At 39.1% G+C, this 21,669-nt stretch overlaps 1 protein-coding gene across 1 annotated transcript in view; it reads left to right on the forward strand.

The window, feature by feature from the left end:
- The first annotated feature begins 332 nt into the window (after nt 1-332).
- trip4 (thyroid hormone receptor interactor 4) overlaps nt 333-21,669 on the forward strand; it is a 66,172-nt gene continuing 44,835 nt past the window's right edge. The window contains exons 1-11 of the mRNA XM_088297188.1: nt 333-549; nt 1,681-1,862; nt 2,979-3,109; nt 3,196-3,414; nt 3,515-3,593; nt 4,260-4,365; nt 4,452-4,667; nt 4,789-4,915; nt 5,613-5,812; nt 5,897-6,021; nt 7,353-7,444. Of these exons, the coding sequence (XP_088153314.1) occupies nt 470-549; nt 1,681-1,862; nt 2,979-3,109; nt 3,196-3,414; nt 3,515-3,593; nt 4,260-4,365; nt 4,452-4,667; nt 4,789-4,915; nt 5,613-5,812; nt 5,897-6,021; nt 7,353-7,444 (1,557 nt within the window). The 5' untranslated portion in view covers nt 333-469. The remainder of the gene's footprint in view (nt 550-1,680; nt 1,863-2,978; nt 3,110-3,195; nt 3,415-3,514; nt 3,594-4,259; nt 4,366-4,451; nt 4,668-4,788; nt 4,916-5,612; nt 5,813-5,896; nt 6,022-7,352; nt 7,445-21,669) is intronic.

The raw sequence follows: 21,669 nt of genomic DNA on the forward strand, positions 1-21,669 counted from the left end.
AGTATGGATATTCTGAAAATTTTGCTCATCATCATCCTTTTCAACTGACTCCATCAGTGCATTTCAGAAACACGCTTTCCTTTTTAGCCAAATTTGGAGTAAATGTGATTTTGAGAAAAACACTTATAAACGTTTGTAGTGTGCTGTTGCTTGAACTGAGAGCCGCAATAAGCAACAATGTCACGGCTTATATCAATCGATATATTGTGCCGTTGCAAAAAGCAACAAATGTCACCACTGTGGTTCTGTGCTGCCATCTATTGCACGCGATAAATAAATTGAAGAGGTCAGGTCTTTTCGGCGTTATGTGGAACTCTGCTCCAATCGTGCAATTTTCTTCAGGAAGGCATTACGTGCTGCACCGTACATGTTGTGTGCCGCGCTTTATTTCAACCGGTTGGAAACATATCCATGCTTTGAGTGTGTTTGCCAATAAAATTTTTTTGAGCTGCCAGATTAACGTGGTGACATGGCAGACGATTTGTTGCGTTGGTGTTTGGAGCAGTTAAAGCACAGGTTTGGTCTGGAGGCATCTGAAGATATCGTCAAGTAAGCAAACTTTAAGATGACTTACTGCCTGTCTCAAGCGAAGACTCTCACCTACGTTTGTCAAGCTAGCTTGGTAGATGTGATAAAATAAAAAATAAGTCGTAGTTTGACTGTGATTGTTTCGGCAAAATATATATTGCTTGGTACTTTTTCTGACAAAGTTACTGTTATGAAAGCTTGACATTAATTTTGTTAGCTAGGAGGCTTAGTTTACGAGCTGACGTAATTTCATCTAATGTAACGACGACACGGAACATACCTTTGACCACTTCAGGAGTTGAACTCACTATAAATTCTTGGTATCGTTTAAAGTAGAACGAATATGCCATTAAAGGATGATTTTATAAAGGTAGATGTAATCGTCAGATAATAAGTAAAGAACAGTTAATTTTTCTAATTATTTTAATAATAATAATAATAATAATAATAATGAAAATAATCGTTTTATATAGTGCTTTTTGGGCACTCAAAGTCGCTTTGTTTTTTGTGTTGTTACATTTGGCTTGAGTTGGTGACACTGGAAAAAAAAATGAAAGATGGGATGATTTATTTATTTTTTTAATTTAATTCATGACAACTAATAAAAAACAAATAAACCAAAAACACAATGCCATTAAAAACAAAATTCGAAATAGCAATAACATGAATCAAGACAAGAGGATATAGAATTAAAGAAAATACAATTTGAACTAATGGGTTTTGAAGAGGGAATTGAGGTTAATAATATTCTAATGAATGGTTTAAACAAAGTTTTAGAAAAAAAGTGAAAACGTCTTTGTTGACAGGAAAAATAAGCTTATTATTCGGTTAAGTTAGCCAATTGTGTAGTCGTCGCTTAAAGTGAAGAACATAACTGCACAATTGATTTGATCTCATATGGACCATCTATTCTTAAAATAGAATCGATTATTGAATGCCCTGTTAGCAATTTAAGGTTTCAAATTGTCGGTGCAAACTGAATGTGTGTATTTCTATGGAAAACAATAGAATATTGTCTTGTCACCTGAAGAAATGAAGAAACATCAAGAAATGTGAGTTCCAGACATTGAATGGAAGCATCCTTGTAAAAAGGGATGCATACAGTCAAAGTATGATTACTGTTCATTGAATTTATACCATCCTGTTGTTTAGGTATGTTATATCGATTGAAAAGGCTGAGGAGATTGAGGAGTATGTGGGCGACCTTCTCCAGGGCACAGATGGGAGGAAAGGACAGTTCATTGAAGAGTTCCTCAGCAGGTGGAAGAAGACTCAAAGACAGGCTGGAGATACAGCCGGTCTTTTCCTCATCACAGAGTCAATATATGCAACAGGTTGGCTGGCATTTTTTTTTTTTCAAGATGACTAAAGCAGCTCTGAAATATTCCATTTCCAATACTGCTAGACCGATGTATATTTTTGAGGCCTATGCCAATATTTGGCAAGGGGGAAAAAATACAGATGACTGATTAATCTGCCTATTATTTTAAAAAAAGATAGGAAGGCACTCTTTTGGTCCCCTCCATAGCTCAGTATAGAATTTCTCCACGATACAATACATGAAGTTAATATTAATTTTCTCTTGTTTTTTTTTCATTTGTTCATAAAAAATGTGTTTAGTATAGAACGCACAATAAAATGATTTAGAAAAAAAACGAAGTTGTTCATTGGCCAGTAAATGTCCTGATCATGTCAAATCGATACTGTGATGAGGCATAAATGCGATGAAGAAAAAAATACCAGACCTATTATTACGAATACTACACCGACCAAATCTGAATGCCCAACTCTTTGCATTGTTCGATGACTTTTCCCTGCAGTAAATAGTGGTGCACCAAAGATAGAGGCTAATGCTAATATGAATGTACTCGTGACCCACTTTCCATCACACCAGGGATTATTAGCAAGCTATTTTCTTGCCACAAAAGCTTCAACTGCCGTGATATGATGCACTGTAGCAGTCCAGCTCAGTGACAACGGTAGTGGCAATGTTCCCATCAAAGGCAATGGTTTAATGTCACCATTGGTCCAGGCATGTCATATCTGTGGTAATGACGGGAATGTCACCCGGTTCCCCAGAATGCATTCCTGAATATGGAGTAATGTGTTGGATTTATTGAAGTTATAAGTATATTAATCATTGCCATGCATGCATGTTTGTGTTACTAGAAGTTCATTCATTGTGTCTTATTTGATAGTCAGATTTTTGGTTGAATTTATGTTGCACTGTTTTTTAAAAAGAGAAAAATACAAAGTAAACGAACCATGACTTCAGGTTGTGTGTAAAATAGTGAAATGCATTTATGACTGTGTTTAGCTAATCTACATCTCGCATAATGAAATAATCAACTTTTAAAGTTAGCTTTCAAATTCTTATAGATGTTTAAAGGTTTATAATCACATTTAATCAGTTGGGCTGTAATTCACAACGTTACTTTTCTGTTTTTTAGACTCCCAAGATATAAGCAAAGATTCCCAGAAGAAGTCTAAACGTAAGGGTCGGAACAAACAAGAGATATTGACCGTGAGTCATGTGGACCCTGAGCCGGAGGCAGTTAAAACCCCCATGGATCTGATGAGGGTCAGTATACATAGGCTGGGATAGTTATGATCTGGATACAACGTATTTATGGTGTTATTGTTGTTTTTTCTTTTCTTCACCCACAGGCTCAAGAAAGCGCCAATACTTCCTCAACAAAGAAGAAAAATAAGTTTTCAAACCTTTATGCTAAAGAGGGCCAGGACAAGCTGACGGTTGTACTACCTGGCCGACACAGCTGTGAGTGCCTTGCTCAGAAGCACGGACTCATCAACAACTGCATTAGCTGTGGTCGCATTGTATGCGAGCAAGAGGGATCCGGACCTTGTCTCTTCTGCGGCAGTCTGGTACAAGAATTTTTGTTCATCTTGTTTTTTTTTTTATTCCCCAATATATTACAATATAAAACCAATATGCACCTTGGGACACATTTCTTTGCCATTACAGGTCTGCACCAAAGAAGAACAAGAGATTCTGCTGAGAGACTCAAACAAAAGCCAGAAACTAAGAAAGAAGCTGATGGGAGGTGAGAATCTGTGGTTAATGCTACCGTAGTTTTTGATCTACAGTAGAAACCACAACTTTTATATCTTTAACCCCTGTGGCTTAAACTGAAATGACTTATTTGTAAATGTTTCCAATCCCACACACATCAAATTGTCATCTATTCTTAGTTTCGCTTCACTCATCAAAATCACACTGACACTTGATATTTTTTTTCAGTGAGATCCATGTTGACATGTTCACATTTTAAAATAAATTTTTCAAGTGTCCGGTATTTTGATCTTCTCTGCTCGAGCGCATGCCCTCAATGCCAAACAACTTGATGCCTAAAATACAGCTTTCAGGTTGAAGGCGATTGATGTGGCTATTGAAAAATGCAATTGATCCCCTTCACAAGAGCTTCAAATAAATGACTCGATGGTATAATGTTGGTTGGGAGCAGGGTTGAGAAGAACTTTCTTGCTGCAAGAAAACTATCTTACATTCTGGACCTTTTTTTTTGTGCTTATTTTTTTGTGGCACTAGCGGTGTTTTCTCTTCTGCATTCTGCTGTTTCCATATGTGTTTACATATGTGTGTCCTACAGTAAAGTTAGCAGGTGTGAAAAAAAATTCAACTCAAATTTATTGGGTGCAGCTTATGTACTGTTGCGCTACATATAGTGCATCGATACATTTATTTGCGACAGATTGTGGTGAAAGAGATTACCCGGCGAATCATGAAGCCAAGATGAAGGCTGGTTTAGAGAAGGCTGTCCAGCACAAAGACAAACTCTTGGAATATGACCGAACTAGGTAACATTATTATTAACAGTTCTATTTCAAGTTTCCATCCAGTTCGAATCACAAAAATTTAAGATAAAACTGTGCTTCTATTTCAGTGTCAAGAGAACTCAGGTACTTGATGATGAGTCTGATTACTTTGCCACTGAATCTAACCAGTGGTTGTCAAGTGCTGAGCGTGACAAACTAAGGAAAAAAGAAGAGGAACTGCGTGAACTTCGTCATGCGTCTCGGAAAGATCGGAAAATCACCCTGGACTTTGCTGGTAGACAAGTCCTTGATGAGGGAAACAACCTGAACGAGTACTACAACAGGTGAGCAAGAAGCGATGGCACCATTTCAGTCGGGATTCTCATGTAACAGCAGCTGGACAAGCCTGCTTTAAAGTGTCAAAGACAACGTCTCACTGTTGTATGGTATTTTTCAACCTTGCAGATTAGATGAGACCCTCCAGGCAATGGACATCGACTCTGTAGCAAAATCCCCATTGCCTAAAAGACAAGGTAGAGAGCAGAACCTCAGAGAGCTGGTCAACCCCAACATACGGCAGAAAGCACCCGAAGTAGGTCACTTTTTAGATACTGTACCTCACCTCTGTTTACTTCTTTGCTCTGTTTTCCTACAGACTTCCTGAAAGGAAGTCTGCCTTGCTTTGTATTAGAAACTACACAGACTACAGGTCAAGACATGGGCCACACTTCCTTGTAGGAGATTAGAAGTGCTTTTTTTCTGCCTGTTCCTGGCTGTACCATTACAAAACTTTCCTCATGTGTTTCATAGAATGTCTTAAATCTTTGAGTCCATCTCCCATTAAACAATTTCTAAGAACAGCTTTGCATGACCATGACATGACATGACCAAAGTAAGTAAGCGCACATCCTGGGTTGATGTTGTGCCCGCTCGCGCATTTTAATGGCGGAATTAGAGCTACAGTACTGTGCTGTAATTAAACTCTTGAGAATTCTCCTGTCTGTATTTCATCTTCTTCCTTTGGCTCAAATTGACCAGATTGCATGCGTCTCAGAAGATACAGATTCTCCCCTTGTTACTCATATGGTACAGGAAAGCTTGCTGTGATTTTGAGAACTATTCACTCTTTAAAAGGCACCATATTTAGCTATTCCAATGGACAGAGATTGTGAAGTTACAATTGGACAAAGCCAACAGTTGAAGGATTGTTTCTCCAGATGGACTTGCTTGCAACTTCTTTTATAGAAAATTGTGTACCCAGTGTTCATTTGTCCTGTTTATATTTTCAGTGGGTAGATGTTGGCAACAGAGAAAAAAACAAAAGGAACATGGAAAAGGGCCAAGGACAGCGTTCAGCACAGGATAATAATGGCGGAGTGCGGTCCAGGTTGCGTCTCCAAGACAAAGAGTTGCAGGAGATGTGTGACGGTGGCTGGTGTCTGAGCATGCACCAACCATGGGCATCACTGTTGGTCAAAGGCATTAAGAGGTATGACGTTTAAAAATGTAGCAGTGATCACTCACTAGTAATCCAATGATTAAAAGTTACTCAAGTGCAACTTTTTATGGACAGAGTTGAGGGCCGAACTTGGTACACATCCCACCGTGGCCGACTTTGGATTGCTGCCGCAGCCAAGAAGCCCACTCCTCAGGAGACTGCTGAAGTGGAGGCCATGTATCGTTCTATCAGCAAAAAAGGTACAACATAAAGTAGGATATGTTTGACTACTGTACTGATTTGTACTGGTATTTTTTCTGCTCTCACTACTGACTGCTACTATGTTGGGCCCACACCTCAAGATTTTTACGGTCTCAGACTAAAACCCGCAAGTCAGAAGGAAGTTTTACTGCAGTCACAGCGTGCTCCCGTCATCTTGATCATTTAGTGTATGGTGGTAAACTCTGCTATTTTCGAGGACTCTTTCCCTAGTCTTGCATTTATGACGATATCAAACATTTTTGTGATTGTCACAAGTCTTCCTGTCTTTGTGGTGACACAACCAACAACCAGTAGGTGAGCTCTAACAAAACAGGAAACTTTGCAAAATATTTTGAGAGCACCATGGACCGAGAGACACGGGCTAAAACATGACTGATTATGATAGGGAAGAAATTGCATTGTGGCTAAAAAAAAAACTGAATAAAAAAAAAGCTTCAAGAAGCTAGTAGTGGTCTCGTAAATAGTAACCTTGCAAAATTCAGTCTTTGTAAAATCTAGGCTGTGACTACAAACTAGTCTGCAGATGTACAGGAAACTTTTTTTAATATAGGTGTTCTAAAGACTTGGCAAGCTTTTTGAATATTAGGACCAAATATGTTTTTATTCAAATGTAAAGCAATACCTGAACAAAATCAAACTAAAATAATTTTTTTCCATGTGTACCCTTTAATTATATGAGACTCTGATTTGCTGGTATATATAATCGTCATCTGGTCGCATTTGTCCAAATGCATGTTTTTAATGAAGTTGACCTCTTCATTAATATTTTGGCCAACCTTGGTGGTTAAAATTTCAAGCTCCCCCACTTGCACTTCTCCTGTTTTGAAGAGTGCGACAGCTGGTTTGCGGAGACAGAAAAAACACTCTTGTAAGTGCGTAAATGCATTACTTGTTTGCAAAGTGGTGTCACAACCACCGTTGTGATTTTGCCGGCACATTTTATTGAATCTGTCTACATAGACCACCACTGTTTTTGAAGTACAACAGTCAAGAAAATATTGTATTGTGCAAGAAAATAATAGGCATTCTACTTTCATAAAATGTATTTAAGTTCACTGAAAAAGTTTCACAGCGTATTTTATTCTATTAAGAAATGCCAGTGGAAGAAATTGATTGATTGAGTTTTGACTAATCAATTCTCAAGCGGTTAATTGACCAGAAGCAGCCAGTTCGCAAGTTACGGTACTCTAAGACAATGAAGCACACACACACATGAACATAATTGCTTGTACTCCTCTGTTCATGAAAGAAAAAGCCTCGTTGGATGTTTTCTCATGATGGTGCTGTATTTCTTTTCTTGTCTGCTTAGAGCCGAAGTTTCCTTCTGACTATCCCACTGGTTGCCTGTTGGGCTGTGTCAACGTCACCGATTGCCTTTCTCAGGAACAGTTTAGAGAGCAGGTTAGTAAAATATACTGTACTTCTTTAAACGCTTTTTCTACTGTGATAGTAGAGGGAAAGTAGTGTAAACAAATGGAAATGGTAACACAAGTGTCAACCACAAGCACGTTTTTAAAAGTGATTTTGATTTTTTTGTCACATCTCCATTTATTTTATCACCCCAGATAGACACAGTTGCAATTAACATATGAAAAATATCAAAAATTATACTTTATTTGATGAGCTAATTCATTGCAACTAACATTACTCAATCATGGGGGAATTAACTTTTTGGAGTTGTAATATTCCCAGCAGTAGTGATTCCTACATTGTTTGCATAATTGATGCAATGTCATTGTACTACCAGCAGAGGTCAGGCTGCACCTGTTCACCCACAGTTCCCTGATGCATACATTGAATTGCATACAATTCTTTCCACTAGAGGCAGTAGATGAAATTCAATCTGCAACTGAAGTCTAATCCTTCATCCTACTTGTTAACAAAATGGCGGTGCATCTGCACTATTGCCAAGAGTGAGTTGTGTATCAACTAATGACAAAAAAAAAATTCTGATTTTGTGAGTCATCTGAGTCCTCCTGAGAGTAGTAATATCTTCGTCAACTGACTGGACACATATGTCGTGGTAGTCTTCATGCTTTTTCTATATGATTTCCTCAATGGGCACTTAAATAAAATCCATTCTGAGATAACGTGTAACGAGGACTCCTGAAAATGTGATCCCATTCCACCATCACATACCTAGAAGGTCAATAGCTCATTTGTCACTGCAATAAGCAGCTGCAATACTACTGCTCCCAGCTCAACAGGCCACGTTACAAGTTAATTGGACACTAATATTTTTCAATTTGATAAGGTATCGTCTTATTTGTGATTTCACAGCAAACTAGACGAGAGAGGAAATGTATAACATTCCTTCAAGTGTGTCCTATCCGAACAGGTCATCTTATTTAGACTGTTGGGAGTAGAACAGTCATTTCATGCATCTCACGTATGCTCGCATATCTTTACCTAGGTAGGTTTTCAGAAGTGTAGAGAGGGTGGAAAAAAAAAAAGCTTCAGTGCTCCTACATGGTTTGCATTCTGACTAGTGGTATCTGTTTATTTCAGGGCTTTCCCCTTTTGTACTCTGGCCTCATTCTCTCCTCCACCACCCATTCCACCCAGGGCTGTAAAATCATGTTTGCAGGCTGTGTGACTGCCCTTTCATCCTGTGAAAGGGTGTGTGTGTGTGTGTGCACATGTGTGTGTATGCGTGTTTGTGTGTTCAGTTGCACACAGGAGCCATAAATAACACCCCCACCCCACACAAGGCCCGGCTGAAAAAAGAAAGGCAGATGTAGATTAAAAAAGAAAAAAAAAACAGGGGAACAAGTACCAAAAGTGTAATGATGGTTCTGAAGAGTTATCCTTTTTGTTCATTTGCCATTTTAAAGAGGGTGGGCCAGAGACTGTTAGCTGGTTAACAGAGCACTTAAAGTCTGCTCACATTCATGTAAGTTGACATGTGAGTGTAATGCATAGTAGCACATATCCATGCTTCTCGACTGGAGGGAAAGGGTGAAGTGTAGGATTTACAGGCCATTTCTGGCAGCTGTAGGTGGTTAAAGGGGGGTTGTGGAGCACTGACAGCCATTATTCTTCAGGCTCTACAAAAGTTGTTTCAAAAGGTATATGAGACATTTGGAGAAAGTAGAATATGGGGAGATGAGTTTAGCATGAAGCAACCCCAAATCCCCAAATACTTAAAATGATATAAATATGTCAGTGATGTCATGCATGATAACTGCATTTTCCCTCCAATTTGAGTGCTGTTGGACAAAGAAGAACCAAAGGGCTTACATTATGACATCCCAGGCAAATGCGGATCTCGCTTGGGCCAATTCTTTCCCTCATTAGAAACTGACTAGTGTATTGATCCATTCTCTCAGTAATCTCTCTGCCCGCCCAGCTCCCCTTCCCCCCTTACAACTGGTAATTGGCTAGCCATTATGATCTGTGCTCTGCCTCTCCACACTATCTCCCTGTACTCTCTCAGCAGTAAGTGGATATGTACATCCGACTTGTCAACGGTAGAGCCAGTTCGTAGAGGGTCTGTTTGGTAAAAAGATATAAGGTATTTTACAAAGTGAACATGGGAAAGCTTTTGGAGGAGTACTGAGATAAATGGATTGGGTGTGTTGTGTACCTTGGCCAATGTTTGTCGGTGTCAACAAAAGGAACACGAATCTGCAATAATCTATGTAAGATTGCTCAATATAAGAAATGTTACAATATTTTTACAGTGTGTGCACACTTTTAAATCTACTCTTGGTCATCAAAATGATTCACAGCACAAGCAAAGGCACAACACACCCCATACAGTGCCTAAATAGCACTTTCTGCTGACTCCTGCGGTGAAAAAATTGATTGGATCAATCCACACTCCTAATAAGGATCTGATTTGTTACTGGGTTCCAAAGACCGTATCTCCAGATGGCGAGCTACATGTTTCAGTGAATACAAGTCAAAGACAACTAATCTCCTGGACAGGCGTGCCAAGAGCAAATCCAGTGACTGTTAAATTCTGCATTGATTATATTGAACGTCTAAACAGGGCAAGACGCCAACATGGTCTTTGTATGTGCGATCTCAACGTACAATTTCTAACTATCAAATAGCATTACCAGTTCCCTCAAGTAGATATGTTGACATTTTGGAAAAGTCTTCTGTCGGCTTTTATTGTTCAGTTACAATACAGAGGATAATTGCCTGCTGCTGCCAAATACTTTATGGATAAAATATTTTATTAACCTTGGGTGTCTGGAGGGCTGTGGAGTAGCACTTTATATATATATATGTATATGTATATGTATATATATATATATATATATATATATATATATATATATATATATATATATATATATATAGTATTTTATTTAGAATAATTAATCCAAACATCTTAAAGTAACGCAGATAACTTTTAGGATAAATATATTTCCATACAGTTGTTTCCATTTTCCATACTACTGCAGACCTGGAAATACAGAAAATCAAGTTCCATACTTTCCATTCTAGCATAGGAAGCCTGTAACTTAAAATGACTACTGAAGTGAGTGTGTATCAGATTCTCTCTCCTCCTTACTCGTCCCCGGATGGGAGCCGCTAGCAAACCTGAAATCTGGCTCTCTGCCTGCCTCATCTTTTCCTGACTTGGTTCTCTTTAAAAAGTGGTCATAAATCTTCTCCCCCTGCCTTTTCATTCTCAACTGACCTTCTGAAAAAATAAGCCAGTCTTGTTAATGTTACCCCAAGCATCAATTCTAATCACACAATGTTATCAAATCCCTACTTCAAGCCTAAAAAAGTCAGGGCAAATAAACCACTGTAGACCAAAGTGTAATATTCAGACTTTAAAGTGAGTTGACTGCAGGCTAACTACCGTGTTCACGTTACGTTTCATTTAAGGCAACAGAGCATGAAACGGCTTGCTGGCTAATTCTCCAGTTTCATACCTCTAGAATCAACGTGTATAAATAGCGACCCAAATTAATTAAATTTAGACATTAATGAGTGGCTGTTGGAAGCTAGATGCCATGAGATAGAACGTTAAGGTTTCCTTGATGCCGTGACTCTCTGCTTGTAGCAACAACAACAAAAAATAGTTATTTTAAACAGTGACTTGTTGGGACACCAGCGTGAAACTTATTTTACGACAAGGATTTCACTGTCCATGAAGGGTATCCTTCGTCTCCTTCTTTTTTGTTACTTTGTTGATCTGCTGTCTCCAGCAACGATAACCGACCCAAATCAAATTCAAATCTTCCTCTGTTTCAGTGGCGACTCTAATTTATCCTTTTGAACGTGGATTTGCAACGCTTGGTGGTACATAGCGCCAACTACTGTTACAGGAGGCACTTAGCACTCGGTGCCGCGATATGTCAATCATGTGGGGTGGCACCTGGGGGGGGGGGGTCCAATCAGATTTCAGGGGGGTCCAGTGCTACTCCGGCCTCCCTTCTGGCTCCGCCAGTGGTGTCGGCACAGTGATTTGTTTGTCACAGTTTTTGTACCAGATACCCTTTTTTTTTTTTTATCTGGGTTAGTTTTCGTAGTGGCTGTGAATTGGGATCCTGCATACCCAGTAAGATATTTTAGTTCACGGCTGTGTTTTGAACTAACACAGGCGCTAGCACGTTGAGACAGGGAACTATTTTACTTGTACACCATCTGGAAGTGTTTAATCGCGTTTGAGTATATCATCATCGTAGTGTACCGAGTCAACTGGCCATTTATTTGAACGACGTAACGCCACGTTCTCGTTCCGTATATGACACACGCTCGCGCCGCTGCTTCTTTGTTGGGTTGAATTCTTCTTCTCTGTTGGTTTAAATGACTCTTCTTCATGTTTGGAAGCATCTGTGCGCTGCCTACAACACACTCAATGCAGAGGTCGTGTTATGCATTATTTTTTTCAATCAAACATTTTATCGAAGGCATTTTCTATCGATCATGTGACTATGGCAAAACATATTGATTGAATTATTGTCTCAGCCCTAATAGAAGGCATTTAAGTGATATGATTATTCCCAAAAATCAATTTAAGCGTAGACACAATCTGAAGTTGTTAATCTTTAAATATTACCAGAGAATATCACAAAATGTTTTGCAGATGTATGAAGCATTTTAAAATATAAACAAGAGCTGTTTACAAATGCTGTCTATCCATAATTGTTTGGTGAAGCAATAATATTTTATGTTGAATATCGTCAAATTATCGTTTTTGAGTTTTGTGAAAAAACATTGAGCCTTTTTTTTTTTTAAAGCCCATAACGGCCACCCCTACATTGCTGGTTAGAACATAATTACCAGCAAGAGAAGTGTTGTTTTCTGTTGCATTCCATTTGTACAAGCTCTGCCGCTGACCTCTGGAGTGAAGCTCCATTGCTTGTTGGGCTGGTTGGGAGCTCAATCTGATGCCTGTGTTTCCTTGTGTGGTAATGTGATATTTATATGCTGAAAGCTCGCCGCATAGAAACACACACACACTCACAAAGAAGACTCTTAGGAGATGTTGGATGCATTCCAAAGGAACTGAAGTTGCTCTGTAAAACCCATTTTTTTCCACTCCCCTTCTTTCTTTGTAAGATTGTGTAAATCCTTTCTGTCTTCATAGTTGCCCCAATTTTGCATCCAACAGTATGCGTTTCAGGCCAAGACTGTGGTGTAAATTAACTTGCGAAGGATTCAATTTATGTTCTATCAACAGACATGCACACTTACCTTTTTCTCTCTGCACAACCTCAGTGGCACACTAGTATGCTCCCTCCCTCACATTCCTCCCTTCTCCTTACTGGGCAGTTTGCCACAGCAGAGATCAAACATCATGCAATTCTGCAGTTGTGTGTAGAATGCATTCAGCCCATCGTCCCCCAGGCACTGGATGACAAACATGCAAACCTCAGTCACAGGTTTCCGACAGCATGAAAAATACATAGAACCATCTGGTTGGCAAAAATGGTCTGCTGCACTGTTTAGAATTTGACTGCTGTCCTCAGTCCACTTCACTGAATGTCAGTTTCTACTGTTGGGGTAATGAATGAATAATCATGCAGCCCTTTTCATTACGTGAACAGCTTTGGCTTTTTGTTCTGCTTAAATCATAAAACATGCTCTATTCTCTATAGACTTTTCCATGGAGCAGCGATACTGATAATATTTTTGGCAGCTTCATTCTTTCAGTTCAACAATGAAGATGAAGCTCAGGACTGATTGCATTTCTTGAAGTGGTTTATATTGTCATGTCCTATAACAACATGTATGAAACAATTCTTACATGTATAAATCGTTTTAACTGGAGCATGAACAAGAATGCTTGCCAGGAGATACTGCACAACTATATGCCAGTAAAGTGTAAGAAAAATACTATCAACCGTTCAGATCCATGTCCCGCTGAGCAAAAAAGTCGCTTTCTTATTGAAGACACTTTTGTCTTGTCTGGAGGAAATTAAGACCCGGATGTCACTGAATTTCTTGAATTTCCATAAAAAGAAAACAAGTAGTGGGGTTTTTTCCCAGTGGCCTTTGTATTTCTCATCCTGCTGACTTGGAAAGCCATCAGTTTCGAATTTGGGTCTTCGTAAGAGGGAGCACATAACCTTGGTTCCATCCTACGAAAACATGGAATTTCCTTCCATTGCTATTCGGATGACAGTCAGAACTATGTCCCGCTGAGCAAAAAAGTGGCTTACTCCTTGACTCCACTTTTGTCCTGTCTGGAGGAAATCAAAATCTGGATGTCACTTAATTTCTTGAATTTCAACGAAAAGAAGACAGAAGTTATGGTGTTCGGTCCGAGTGGCCCTTCTACTTTCAAGCCTGTTGGCCATGCCCCCCTGGAATCTTGTATAAAGCCAACAGTCTTGAACTTGGATTTTAAATTGGACAGTGATTTTAATTAGATCGGCAAATCAGTGTTATTCAATCCAGGTTCTTTCATCTAGGTGAATCCCTTTCTTTCTTAGCAGCACTTAGAAACAATAATCCATGCCTTCATTACATCTATGCTAGATTACTGTAATGCACTTTATTTTGGAGTCAGCCAGTCCTCCCTCAAGCCTCCAACTGGTCCAAAATGCTGCTGCTCGCCTTCTAACTGCAGCTTGGAAGACGTAGCACACAACCCCAATCTTGACTTCTCTTCACTGGCTCCCAGTGCACTTTAGAGTTCGCTTTAAGATACTTCTGTTCGTCTTCAAATCTTTAAATGGCCTCGCCCCAGCATACCTCTCCGAGCTCCTCCACCACTACGCACCTGCCCGCTGCCTCAGGTCTGCGGACCAAATGCTGCCGGAGGTGCCGACGTCTAAGCGCAGCCTCAGAAGGGGATTGTGCCTTTTCTGTTGTCGGTGCTTTCCTCTGGAATGAGCTTCCATTAAATGTTAGGCAAGCCCCCTCTCTGTCCACTTTTAAACCCTGTTTAATGACACATTTTTATTCTTTAGCTTTCGACTCAGCATGAGACTGTCGCTGTTCTGCTTTTGTTCTGGTATCTATTGTATATGTGTTTTAGTTTGTGTTCTAATTTCCTGCCAATTTATATTACACTATATGGAAAGTGCTTTGTTACAGCTCCAGCTATTGTGAAATGCGCTATATAAATAAAGTTGTATTGTATTGTGTTGCACTCTGGCATCCCTATATATTTTAGTTCTTTTTAAGACTTTATTTGTTTTCAAATCTTTGAATGGTCTCGCCCCACCTTACCTCTCTGATTTCCTCCAGCTCCTTTACAATAATCCTTCTGTACTAAATTTACGAAGGGCAAAATCCAACACATTATAGCTCGAATAGATTTGTATTCCCAAGATTAAGAAATACAAAGCATGACTGAATTGATGTGATAGAGTAGTATATTTGGGCTTTATGTCCTGAGTTGTTTTTCTCTGAAATCGTTTTGCAGTCCATTTGGAACAAACCTGTGAAGAATTCAATAACTTGCCACACGCAGTCTCAAATCCCCCCCAAATGTGCTTTAATGAAGTATAGAATCAATATATTTGACAGATGTCTTTCCTCTGTTCATGTATGTTTGTTAGTTTCACTGGCCCCAAACCACCTTTCCTCAGACCATAGCTGTTTGCAATTTGTGTGGTGAACTCTCCAAGTTCGGATTTACATAGTCAACAAGAAGCCATGCTTTCGTATGGCGTTAACAGGAAATTCAGATTTTAGTGTTAACAATCATTTCTTCGCCTTTTCCCAAAAATGCTATGCTTGTCACCAGTCAAATGTGATAACAAGTGTCAAGTTTATGTTTTTGCCTCAGCTGTCAAAGCAATTTTACCACAAGAACTAACATAGCAGCTCTTAGTGCTCCAATTTCGAAACTGAGAGTCTCTTCCACTGCTGGGTCAGAGATTACAAACCTGATTGTTCTTGGTGTCGCTGGAACTTGTCAACTCAGCATCTTAACTCAGCTCCGAGGAATATATTGTAAAATGGAGCTGCAAGAAAGGCTACCCATTCGTACAGCAATATTATTAGTCTTTGACAGAAAATCTAGTGTACAATAGGGGTGTCCCGATACATCATTTTCCACTTCCCAACCAATGCGGATATTACGGCTAAGAGTAATGTTCGATTCAGGTGTCATTCGATACGGTATGAGCAGGGATGATACATGCTGTAATTTATTTGTTTAGTGTGTGTGTGTATATATATATATATATACATATATATATATATATATATATATATATATATTCGTTTGTCATTTGGGGAATTGTACTGAACCATGTCAGGCAGAAGCTCTTGTCACGGTCCACTGGGTGAATATGCTATCAACTGCTTTTGCAGTTTCAGTCGGTGGTGGACAATATTGATTTAGATGGAACATCATTACCTTTCCACTGAAATTCTGGTGGTGTGTACAGCAATAATGCAAGTCAGCAAAGCTTCTTAAAAAATGCTGCCACTTGATTTTAACGGCTTTCTGCCTTTACTATTTTTCTAAAGTCATGATCACTTTTTTGTCTGCAAAATAAACATTCTCTTTTTAATGGTAAAATTCAAACTAATCATCTATTTTATTAAATAAGGAGCTCTATGAAGTTTTTTTTTTATCCTTAGATATTTTAAATTCACATTAACTGATAATATTACACAGGGTCATTCTCTTGTCTAATCTTGTATTTAAAATGGTATAATTGTATTAAACTAGAATACATTGGTTTAAGATTTCAACGAAGACCTGGAACTAATCTTGAAATACAGTATGCTTTACTTCATCTGCGGATCGGAATTGATGAGAAAATGGGAAATGCCTAAAGGACATAAATTAGAATTGGTGGATATTTTCCTCTGCAATAAATGGAGCGCATTGTGGTGCTCTGAGAAAATCACTATAGTTGGAAATAAGATTCATGGGCCGAGATGATCATGTCATTATAGTATCTCTGCAGCCAACATGGGCAATTTTTAAATTAGTTATCATTATCTGTTTTTATCCCTTCATTTTGGGGATATTAGGAAATAAGTGATTAAAAACGCCTAATTTAAATGACAAAAATGACAACCCCATCTCTTCGGCTCTCCCCATGTTTCGCTTGAGTCATTAAAGGTGCGAATTGCAAAGTCTCCATTGTCCTTTCATTGCTTTTAACGTCCAGAAAATGGTGATCAATTGGCACCAAAATTCATATGGCGATAGCTACCAATGACCACTTCAACATATCAAAAGGATTAACCACTCCGTGGCTGATTTATATGAGAACGAGGAACTGTGGAAGTGAGCAGAAGTACATGGATGATTGCTGGGAGGAGCACACACTGCTTCTTTGAATACAACGTGCGGCCCCGACTAAAAGCACCTGCCGCTCGCGATGCACCCCGTTCAAGAAGAGCTTTTTATCTGAAATCGACGCCCACTCACTCTTACGCCAGAGCTGGCGGCTGCAAGCGGTGTCGGACAATGCAAAGTGACTGTTTAGAAGGCAACGCCACGACACGAAGAGGCTAGCTGGACATTAAAACGCTAATTTTGCTGTGCTAACACCTTTTGTTTTAACAGCCTGAAGCTAATTGTTGTTAGCCGTGCCTTTATCCTACTGTTAACTGGGGAGTGAAAGGGGGATAAAGATCCATACACGCCTTCTGCTGCTGTCAGCTGCCGTATGCCTCCTGGGAGTTGACACAACTTTAGCTTTGCTAAATGTCCGAAATATAATCAGTCGGGGTTTTTGTGCTCATTTTTTTTCTCTTGTTTGCGGTATTTTTGATTTTGTGGAGTTGATCACCTGAGCTCACGTTTGATGTCAATAAATCCTAACTATTGTCCAGAACGCTTTTATACTTTCACAGTTTGAAGTGGACCAGAGTAGTAATGTGCATTTGCATTTTGGTGGTGATCGGTCACCGTTTTAGACAACAGAACTGACAATTCGAGCAATATTACCTCGCTTGCCTCCCTGCTGTGATGTAGACACTAATAGCAGGGGGGGTGATTTTAGCACTGATTTTATTTTTACATGCAAACCTATTACATAAGTAGGGTTCGGCAACTATGGAAACAATTACAATCTCGATTAATAAAAAGATTATTCATTGACTTCAAAACGTTTCTTGCAAATTTATCCCTGCATGTTCAACACTGTATTTTTTTCTCTATGCTTTTTGCACATCCAAATAACCTTATAAATATCCTTTGAAATGTAAGTCTATTGTATTTTCATTCTCCTACATCCACGAACCTTTGACTTGGAGGCGACCAAATGAATTATACTGACCTCTCCATTCAGCATGAATGAGCGTTGGCAGCTCCATCTAGCTTGCGAAATCACTATTGCGCTATCATTCATATGAAATTGTTAATATGGCTGAATATTGTTGTGAAACACGGTTACAGTTTATACTGTAATTTTGTCAAGACAACAGCTGGATATTTCATTTATACCTATTTACCTATAATAATGATGATGATTATAATAGTGGTCTGAGCCTGTGAGCATTCTTTCATTTATTCTTTCACTTTTAACCTAACTGCAGACTAGGCAAATTGCGCCAAAAAGAAAACGTGGATTTCTCAAATACCCATTCCAGTATTGTTCAACCAGGTGAAAGAGATGAGTGACTTATCGTTTTACTTTGCCACTACAGATAGTGAGTGGTTGTGTGTGTTGTTGATACTGTATTTGTTTGTATTTTTTTTTTAACAGAGCCTGAGTATTTTTAATTTTTATTTGTTCCTGCTGTTGTGAAAGTGCTATATGCAGTCAATGCAGATGTATTGTATTTTTTTTTCACCTTAGGTATTGTTCTACATTTCAATAGAAATGTTCAAAAGATTCAGATTTTTCAGATTTGAAAGGCAAGTCCACTTTAAAGGGATCTCCTGTAAAATCCAGTGTAAAATACACACCCGTGCACCATACACCCCCAAAAATAAAACAACCAAAAAAAATGTTTTTTTCCCTCATCTCTGTATCTGTGTATAAAACGGGACTCGTGATTTTCTGGTATCCGTTATTATCATCTGGTCGCATTTGTGCATATTATTAATGCTCACTATATCAAACATGATGGTCTTTTTTACTGTTTTAGCCAATCTTGGTGGTTTAAAGTTGCCCTCCTTTTCACCATTTTCATGCTCCTCCACTTGCACCGCTCCTATTTTGAAGAGAGCGCTGAAAAAAAACCCTTTGGATTTGCTTACCGTGATTTGAACATATACTTCAGTTGCACATGATTGAATTGTGTTTGACTAATATGTTATTTGTTTATTTATAACAGGCCGTAGAAACAGATAAGATGTGATGGTGTAACGAACTGTTTTACATTGTATTGTTGAGTGTTGCTATTGCGGGGTCGCAATGAGCATGCCAAGCCAAGTACTGGAATCTACGAGCTTCTAAATTCCTCCTGTGGTTGCCTTTAAAGTTACATTTCCACACATGAATTTGAGTAAATACACATGGTAAGACTACGACTGCATTTCAAAGCAACTATCCCCCTTAAGTGACTGGCATGTTCATAAACTCCCCAGTCCAAGTTATGAAATCATATGTCTGCTGCGAAACACTTTGTTACATGGAACTTTATTTTCTGACAGCACCTGTGCTACGAGTAGCCGGGCTTGTGGGTCTTATTTCCAAAATGAAAAGATTTAGTCAAAACTGAAATGTGTTAAGGACTTCAATTCCCTGGATTCTAATCTTGTAAATCATGATTTAGAAGCTTGCTGTACACTGAAATTGTCTCCTTGCTGTGTGTAAGTATGTATGCGTTGTACAGGAAAGCAGTGTGCCTGCTGTGCAGTTGGGCTTTATACATAGTCTCATGATAGAATGTTTTTTCTTTCATAATTTAGTCATCATTTCAACACTTGGTAAACAGATGATTAAATGAGTGAAAGAGAGAACACTCCCTGCTAGAAAGTTCCCACAGTTACCTCTTTGAGACTCAAAAGCTTACACTGTTGTCAGGCAGTCTTGTTTGCTTCTTGCCAGAGGGCCACCGCAGGAGGTGAAGTCATAAACATGGCTGGGAAAGTAGAACTGAGCTGTGCGAGGAAGTCTGTGTGAATCTCTTTGCGAAACCACATGGCTTTACTGCACCTGTCAGCACTAGTGCTCGTTGAATGCCTAATCTGGGGCTGGCTTTTAACCAAAAATCTCCCTGAGCTGAATTGTTATGCAAACAGGAATGCTTGCACTTGATTAGAATACCTCTTCCAGCAGAATGTGGGCTCAACATTCCACATAATAATTACACTTTGACTCTTTGGGCCCTATTTTTGTTCCCGGCGCAAAGCGCAGTCCAAACGCATGGGTGGAGCTTTCTTTCTTTTGATATTTTGTTCGACTTTGTACAGGTAGAAACGGGCGATTGCGCAATTGAACTACAGGATAGAACGAGTCTTTTCCCGGCTAATCGTGGCAGCATCCCTCATTTGCCATAAAATCAGGGCAGTCGGAGTGCAGTACGGCCAAGTTACAGCATGCTTGACATTGCAGAAACAGAAATAAACTAGAATAGTATGTGCATGGCATTGGCAGGTAAACTGTATTTGATGTGTGATTGAAAACCATGTTGCACATGCATGACCGTGTGTCAATGTGTGACAATCGTGATGCAGTGCTAAAAAATATTTTTGAGATGATAATGATTGTAATAAGGCAAGTAAATTAATATATACAAAGGTTCAGAGGGATTGTCCCACGCTGGTGTCATGTTTTTGAATGAAATCCAGTGACATCGACCACACACGGCCGCAGAGCACCAAAATTGCTGCACAATAGACCTCCTTTTAGATGGTCTACTTTTTGTCACCAAATTGCAACATGCGCTGGGGTGCGCGGAAGTAACACAAAGTGAGGCATCGCGCATTTACCAAATTCCCAAACACGGTGAACTAGACAAATGCTACGGCACGAAAATGACGACCCCAAACACGCTACACTCCGCCGGCACAAAAATGACGACCATTAATGAGGGGAAACAATTTAAAAAAGAAATTAGTTGATTGTTAAATCTTTGAAAGCAAATTGTTCTGGAAGACTAAATGCAAATGTGTTATACTTAAAAGTTAAATACAACTGAACGTAATAAATGTAGTGTGCTGGATTAAAAAATAGTTCCAGCAAATGTGTTTTATTATGCACAGTTTGCATAAGTAATTCAATGATTGGTTTGCTTGCCACCTGAGGGACCTCACGTCCACTAGTGGTACTCGTATCACACGTTGAGAAGCACGGAGTACATCTAAATAACAGTATTTATGACTTTTGTGAAGTAACATTTTGATTAAATCGCACTGAAACATACATTTGAAGGGACGTGAATTCGTTTAGCATTTGAACAGATGGACACGTGCAAAGTAATAAAAGCTTCTAATAAGGAAGGCTGTTTTTTTCCCTCTGTGGTAGGCTTATTAAAAATGCAAAAATTCTGAAGCTGATCTTTGAGACGCCCAGATAATTAATGTTCGCTCTCCAAATTGACACCAGTTGATTCTGTCTGTGAAGGACTGTTTTAATTTTTAATCATGACCATGCATCGTATCCAACCTGTGCTTCACATTCATCAACGAGGCATGATTTGCAATTAACTGCCTGTTCAGATTGAAGTAGCCTCATTCTGGAATAACTCTAAAGTCTCTGAGAATAATGTATATTAATGTGTAATAACAAGACTATGACACAAATACATTTGACTGAACTGTAGAACCAATTCAACCATCCTTTCTCTTATCCGTTTACATTTCAAGCACTCTGTTTGGGTTTGCATGTGCTAACGTCTGGTCTTGCGCCGCAATGGAAAAACAAATAATCATGGTATAACTTGCAATGCTATAAACAGCAGTTACTGTGAAGTTTCCTGAGGGCAGCTGTGCTCTGTTTGAAGGGTTAATGAATGCAAAACAACAAGCTTGTGTCGCTTGCAGAACATGATAGATTAAAGAACATTTGGCGTTCCAATTGCTTCTGAGCACAGTTCCCAACAACACCCTTTCACCTCCCACATGTAGCTCATATCTCAGACTACCCATCTGTTTCTCCCTCCCCGGGTGAAAAACAGCCTTGACAGGACTGGTTAAGTGGTGTTTCCAGGAAGACTCTCTATATGTAGCTTCGTATCCATCAACATCTGCCTTTTTGTTTCAACCGCCTCACCCAACCTTTCCTCTTATTTTCTGTCCTTCTCACCAGATCATATTCTTTATGTTTACTCTCTAGTTCCCTGTTTCT

This window comes from Idiotropiscis lumnitzeri, chromosome 5 (genome assembly GCF_059441095.1).
Source record: "Idiotropiscis lumnitzeri isolate Australia: NSW breed Sydney's pygmy pipehorse chromosome 5, RoL_Ilum_1.0, whole genome shotgun sequence".
NCBI lineage: Eukaryota > Metazoa > Chordata > Actinopteri > Syngnathiformes > Syngnathidae > Idiotropiscis > Idiotropiscis lumnitzeri.